Below are 6,800 nucleotides of genomic sequence, written 5' to 3' on the forward strand. Positions count from 1 at the left end.
CCAACGGCCATAGTGCTTCTTCAACCTCTGGTCTTCTTGCTCCAGCCGCCCAAAGCAGTGTCGGTCGTGTCGCGTGCTCCTGCCTCTCGTGGCCGGCTGTGATGCCGTGGAGGCCTCACCGCCCCCTACTACTCCCATCGCTGGCCCAGGGTATCCCTCTACTCACCCACACCCCCTGTTATTCTGTGGCGACGGCAGCCTCACATCGCAGCCGAACCAGTGAACCCTCGTACTCCTCTCCGCGTGGGCATCCACTGCCGCGTCTTCCCCGGCTCCGCGTCGTCCCCTTCCTAGGCCTCACCGTCGTCCACCGCCTTGGTGCTCTCGGCGCGGCGTGGTCAATGTGGTCAATGACCGACTTCCATCGGAAGAGTACTGTACGTGGAGAGGCTGACAGCTGGGTCCACGGCCACAGCCCGGTTTTTTGTGATTTGCCAAGTAAGTCGCTTTGTCAGGCCTGTTGGGCTGCAAATATTTTAAGACGAGGAGAGCTTCATTCGGCTAGCCGAAAAAATGGCCTATCAGTAATGAGAAATGGGCTGTACATTTTTAAAACACATCAAACCGGCAATTAGTTTCAAATATCTTTTTTTTATTTCGAGATTTTAAATTACATTAATTTTTATGCGTGGAGAATTTGTTGGATTTTATATTGATATACATTTATTTTTAAAATCAGTTTGAATGTGAGTCGAAATTTTGGAATTAAAAACAGTTCGGACCGCACTGAAATATGCAAAATTTCGTATAATTTTTTAACCGTGGCGACAATATGGGCCGTAATGCTAACAAAAACAATATGGGCTCCAAAAAAACCTTAAGAATTAGCAAATGGGCTGTAAATTATTAGAAATAATGGCAGATGGGTTGTATGCTGTTTTCCACAGATTTGAGGCTTTCCTAGAAAAAAAGGTTGACACACAAGCAATGACTGTTGGATGTCCATCGAACGGCCGTCGTGCTTCTTCAATCTCTGCTCTTCCTGCTCCAGCCGCTCAAACAAGCGCCGGGGGGACTGCCTGCTCCCTCCTCCCCATGGCCGGCTGTGCTGCCGCGCAGGCCTCACCGCCCCACCGTACTCCCATCGCTGGCCTAGCCATCCCTCTACTTACCCACACCTGCTGTTATTCTTCGGCGACGGCAGACGAACCAGTAAACCCTCGTATAGTCGTACTCCCCTCCGCGTGGGAAACAACTGCCGAGTCTTCCCTGCCTCCGTGTCGTTCCCTTCCTAGGCCTTGCCGTCGTCCACCGCCCTGGTGCTCTCGGCGCGGCCTGGTCAACGTGGTCAACGACCGACATGCATCTGAAGTGGACTGTACGTGGAGAGGCCGACAGCTGGGTCCACGGCCGCACGCAAGGAAATGCCTCCTTATTACCCGCAAAATAATGATTCCTCCACCTGACATCAGGGACCCACTGAAAGGGCCTCTGTATTTCGCGAAAAAAACGTTATCGCCGCTGACAGCTCGGACCCACCAGCTATATCTTCGCATGCAAGGAAGTGCCTCCTTATTACGCACAAAAAAATGAATACTCCCCTGTTAGCTGGGACCCAGTGACCGTACAATGTCCATCCAACGGCCGTAGTGCTTCTTCAACTTCTGGTCTTCTTGCTCCAGCCGCCCAAACCAGCGCCGGTCGTGCCTCGTGCTCCTGCCTCCCGTGGCCGGCTGCGATGCGGCGGAGGCCTCACCGCCCCCTACTACTCCCACCGCTGGCCAGGCCATCCCTCTACTCACCCACACCCCCTGTTATTCTGCGGCGACGGCAGCCTCTCACCGCAGCGAACCAGTGAACCCTCGTACTCCTCTACGCGTGGGCATCCACTGCCGCGTCTTCCCTGGCTCCACGTCGTCCCCTTCCTAGGCCCCGCCGTCGTCCACCGCCCTGGTGCTCTCGGCGCGGCGTGGTCAACGTGGTCAAGGAACGGCTTCCATCGGACGTGGACTGTACGTGGAGAGGCTGACAGCTGGGTCCACGGCCGCAGCAAGGAAGTGCCTCCTTATTACGTGCAAAATAATTATTCCTCCACCTGACAGCTGGGACCCACCGGACGGGCCACCGTATTTCGTGAAAAAACATTTGCCCCTGACTGCTGGGACCCACCAGCTACATCTTCGCACGCAAGGAAGTGCGTCCGGGAAAAAAAACGATTCGCCCCCCTGACTGCTGGGACCCACCAGCTACATCTTCGGAGGCAAGGAAGTGCCTGACAGTCGGGACCCACCTGGTCGAAGCGTACGTAGCGTTGTCATTCTGGTCGCGAACGTGTACGTACATATATACTGGTGGATGTAGAGGCGCGCACGTGTCGTAGTAGAGGCGCGTACGTGTCGTAGTAGAGGCGCGCACGTAGCATGTACACGTACGTACAGCGGCCAGGGTGCAAGAAAGAAAATACGGCCACGTATGTGTACATACGGGCGGGGTCTCGAACGCCTACTCGCGCATACGTACGGCCAGGGCTCGTGTACATGGCTGGGTCGGAACGGAGAAACAACGTCGTCGTCGTGTTCATGGGGAGGCAACGGAATGCGTCGTGTTCATGGGGAGGCAACGGAATGCGTCGTGTTCATCTGGAGGCAACGGAACGCGTGGGAGCCAACCGGCTGGGTCGGAACGGAATGCGTAGTCGTGTTCATCGGGAGGGCTTGGACGAAACAGGCGATGGAAACGAGGCCTGGCGTACCGCATAACAGAGGAAACAGACCTCCTACGTTCGGAACGGGGTCTTGTTGATCGGGAGGGGTGTGGCGTACCGCAAAATGGAGGAAACGGACCTCCTACGGTCGAAACGGGTGTCCTGTTGATCGGGAGGGGTGTGGCGTACCGCAAAACGGACGAAACGGACCTCCTACGGTCGAAACGGGGGTCCTGTTGATCGGGAGGGGTGTGGCGTACCGCAAAACGGACGAAACGGACCTCCTACGGTCGAAACGGGGGTCCTGTTGATCGGGAGGGGTGTGGCGTACCGCAAAACGGACGAAACGGACCTCCTACGGTCGAAACGGGGGTCCTGTTCATCGGGAGGGGTGTGGCGTACCGCAAAACGGGACTCCACGGGATACTGTTCATCTCCACCGTCGACCTCCTCTAGCCTCCACGGGCTACCGTCGACCTCCTCCAGCCTCCACGGGCTCCTGTTCATCCAGCCTCCACCGCGCGCTACTCCACCGGCTACTGTTCAACCACCCCTCCACGGGCACCCCTCCACCGTCTACTGTTCATCCAGCCCTCCACACCATGGGGTCCTGTTCAACCACCCCTCCACGGGAACCCCTCCACCGTCTACTGTTCATCCAGCCCTCCACACCACGGGGTCCTGTTCAACCACCCCTCCACGGGCACCCCTCCACCATCTACTGTTCATCCAGCCCTCCACCACACCACGGGGTCCTGTTCATCCAGAGGCAACGCCACCGCTCACTATTCATGCAAACCCCCCCCCCCGCAACGCTCACTGTTCATCCCAGAGGCAGCATCGATCGGCTTCAGTTAGCAGCAGTAGCGAAGGAATCGCTGGATCGGGTTCAGTTAACAGCCATCGGTCGATCGCTCGGGTTCAGTAACGCGTAGCCTGCAGTGCAATCGCTCGGGTTCAGTTAGAGCCCAACGCCTCTCTCGGGTTCAGTTAGAGCCAACGCCTCGCACACACGCGCGTACGTGTACGAGAGAAACGCGCATCGCTCGGCCCCCGACCTCCCACCGTAACCGGGAACTCGCCGAAATTTTCCTCGCCCTCGCTTCTACCACGGCTTTTTCCATCATGGACGGCCCAAAGAATGTCATGCAGCCGGGTCTCCGGCCCGCCTAGGACGAAAAGCCCATTTTCTGTCATGATTTTTTGTCATAGAAGTAGGAGCCCACCACATCTATGATGATACCGGGTTTTGTCACAATTATCGTCATAGAAGTGTCATATGTATGACAGAATTTTTTTTCGTTCGGCCCAAAATGTCATGGATGTGTCTTTTTTTTGTAGTGGTGTCGGGAGGTGAAAACACGATGGGAGACGGGATCATAGCAGCGATAGCCCTTAGTGTTAGGTGGGTAGCCGAGAAAGATGCAGGCGACGGAGCGGGGTGCAAGCTTATGAGGCGTAGTAGCGGCGATGCTAGGGTAGCAAAGGCAGCCGAAGATGCGAAGCTCATCATAAGAAGGTGGTGCACCAAAGAGAAGGTGATGAGGTGCAAAGTTCCCGCGAGTGCAACATGGACGGATGTTAATGAGGAGTGAAGCGGCGGCGAGAGCGTCAGGTCAAAAGCGCGGAGGCACATTGGCATGAAAGAGGAGAGTCCGAACACAGTCGTTAAGAGTGTGAAGGATACACTCAACGCGACCGTTCTGCTGCGAGGTGTACGGGCAAGTGAGACGAAAATTCGTGCCATGTGTGGTGAGAAGAGTACGAACATCGAGGTTGTCGAACTCCTTCCCATTATCTGTCTGCAACGCGAGAATGGGACGACCAAACTACGTGAGAACATAGGAGTAGAAGGCGGCGAGAGTGGATATAGCATCCGACTTGCGGCGCAACGGGAAGGTCCACACATAATGCGAGAAATCATCAAGTATGACAAGATAATAAAGAAAGCCCGTATTACTGGCAACAGGAGAGGTCCAAACATCACTATGAATTAACTCAAACGGGTACGATGCAACATGAGAAGAATCCCTAAACAGGAGACGAGCATGTTTGCCGAGGCGACATGCATGACACAAGTGATCCTCGTTCTTATTACACGTGAAAGAAAAACTCCGAAGTATATGGCGAAGGGTGGCAGGATTAGGATGACCCAAGCGAGCGTGCCAAAGATCCACTCCGGTGGCGAGCGACAGGGGCGGCGGAAGTGGTGGAGGTGGCGGAGTGAACCGGGCAGAGCTCGTCGGGGCTGTCACATCGGTGGAGCACCATCCGCGTGCGAGCGTCCTTAACAGAAAAACCACATTCGTCAAATTCAACGGTAACAGGATTTTCACGTGTAAGAGAACGAACAGAAACAAGATTTTTAATAAGCTCAGGAGAAACTAAGACATTAGACATGGATATGGGAGTGGAGTTAGACGGAAAATATGCATGACCTATGTGGGTGATAGGAAGAGAGGAGCCGTCACCGACGGTGATGCAGTTGGAAGTGTGGACGGGATAGGAGGTGTGGAGGTTACCGGGATAAGCCGCCATGTGGGCGGTGGCTCCGGTGTCCATGTACTAGTCGCCGCCGCCGGTGTAGCTGGATGGAGAAGGGGCGGTGTGAAGAGCCGCCAGAAGGGCCGGGTCCCACGGCGCCGGCGGGAGAGGCTATGGCGGGGCCATCAGGGGCAGCAGCGGCAGCCCGCCTAGCTGCGGCTGCTGGCCGTAGGGCACCACGTAGGGCGCCGCATAGGGCTGCGGCGCGGCGTAGAACGCCTGGTGCGACGGTGGCCAGGCGCCGAGGATACTCGGGGCAGGGGCACGGGGAACCTACGCCGGTCCATGGGTTCTGGCCAGCGTACCACGGGGCCGGCTGATAGGCCTGCTGCGGCTGGCGGGGTGCTCCTCCCTGAGCTCCTGCGCCCCCCTGCTTGCGGCCGCCGCGACGACCCCCCCCATTGGCCGCCGGCTGGGGCGGCGGGAAGGGAGCGGCCGAGGTGGGCGGGATGCCGGGCGGGAAGGCGGGCGCCCCTGGCTGGGGCGGCGTCGGGCGCGGTGGTGGTGGGGCTTGAGCCCCGCGGGTGCCGGCGATGAGGGCGGTGTGGGTCGCGCGAGTCTACGCCATCCGCATCCGACGCTCCTCCAACTTGAGGTACGCGACCACCTTAGCGAAGGTAGGCTTCGGGATGAGGGTGAGGTTGGAGGCGGCGTTCCCAAAATCCTCGTTGAGTCCGGCGGTGAGGGTGCTGATGAGGAGCTCGTCGCCGATCGTCTCCCCGAGATCACGGAGCTCAACGGCAAGCTTCTTGAGGCGCATGCAAAAATCATCGATGGACGAGTCAAGCTGCTGGCACCCATAAAACTCACCGTGGAGAAGGACCTTGCGTTGCAGCCTGTTATCGGTGAAGAGGCCATTGAGGTTGGTCCAGACCGCGTAGGCGTCGTCGTCGTCATCCACCAGGGTGTGGAAGAGGTCGCTGGAGATGGTGAGGTAGAACCAGCGGATGATGGTGGCTTCGAGGATTATCCACTCCTCGTCGTTGATCATGAGCGCCGAGTCCACGGTGCCATCCACGTGGCCGTGCAGGAGGTACTCACGGAACACAAGCGAAAAATACCGCTTCCAAGCGGAGTAGGACGCGGTGTTTTGATCAAGCTTCACCGGGACACGCTCATGGATGTTGAGGTCGCGAACGAGGGTGACATCGGGACCAGCGAACGGGTTTGAGACGGTGGAGGAGGAGGAGCTCATGGCTAGGGTTAGGGTTCTGAGCGCGTGATGCAGCGCGGGTTGGGAGGTGGTGCGGCGCGGGCTGGAGTTGGTGCGAGGTGGGGTGGGGTGCGCGGCACAGGTGGTAGGGCGGGGTGGTGCGGGAGAGAGGGCGGGGTGGTGCGGGAGGCGGTGCGGAAGCTAGCGGCGTTCGGCGGCGGCGGCCTCGGGGAGAGGCGGCGGCGGCGGAAGGCAGGGTTGTGGGGAGGGGCGGCGGCGGCTGATGGCAGCGGCGGGGAGTAGCGGCGGCGGCGCGTAGAGGCGCGGCGGCGGCGGCTTAGGGTTTAGGATCGTGCTGCGATAGATACCATGTAGAAGGACAAGGTGTGGGTTGTGCAATCGCGATGTATTGATCGGTGCACCAGGCACGTATATATAAGTACAGAGGTGGGTCACAAC

The 6,800-nt window shown here is 58.1% G+C and overlaps 1 protein-coding gene across 1 annotated transcript; it reads right to left on the minus strand.

Annotated features, from left to right (window-relative positions):
- Nucleotides 1-5,747: 5,747 nt before the first annotated feature.
- Nucleotides 5,748-6,383, minus strand: LOC141027007 (uncharacterized). The gene has a single exon (XM_073503916.1). The coding sequence runs from the start codon at nucleotides 6,381-6,383 to the stop codon at nucleotides 5,748-5,750; it is 636 nt and encodes a 211-aa protein (XP_073360017.1).
- Nucleotides 6,384-6,800: the final 417 nt, after the last annotated feature.

Source organism: Aegilops tauschii, chromosome 7, assembly GCF_002575655.3.
Source record: "Aegilops tauschii subsp. strangulata cultivar AL8/78 chromosome 7, Aet v6.0, whole genome shotgun sequence".
NCBI lineage: Eukaryota > Viridiplantae > Streptophyta > Magnoliopsida > Poales > Poaceae > Aegilops > Aegilops tauschii.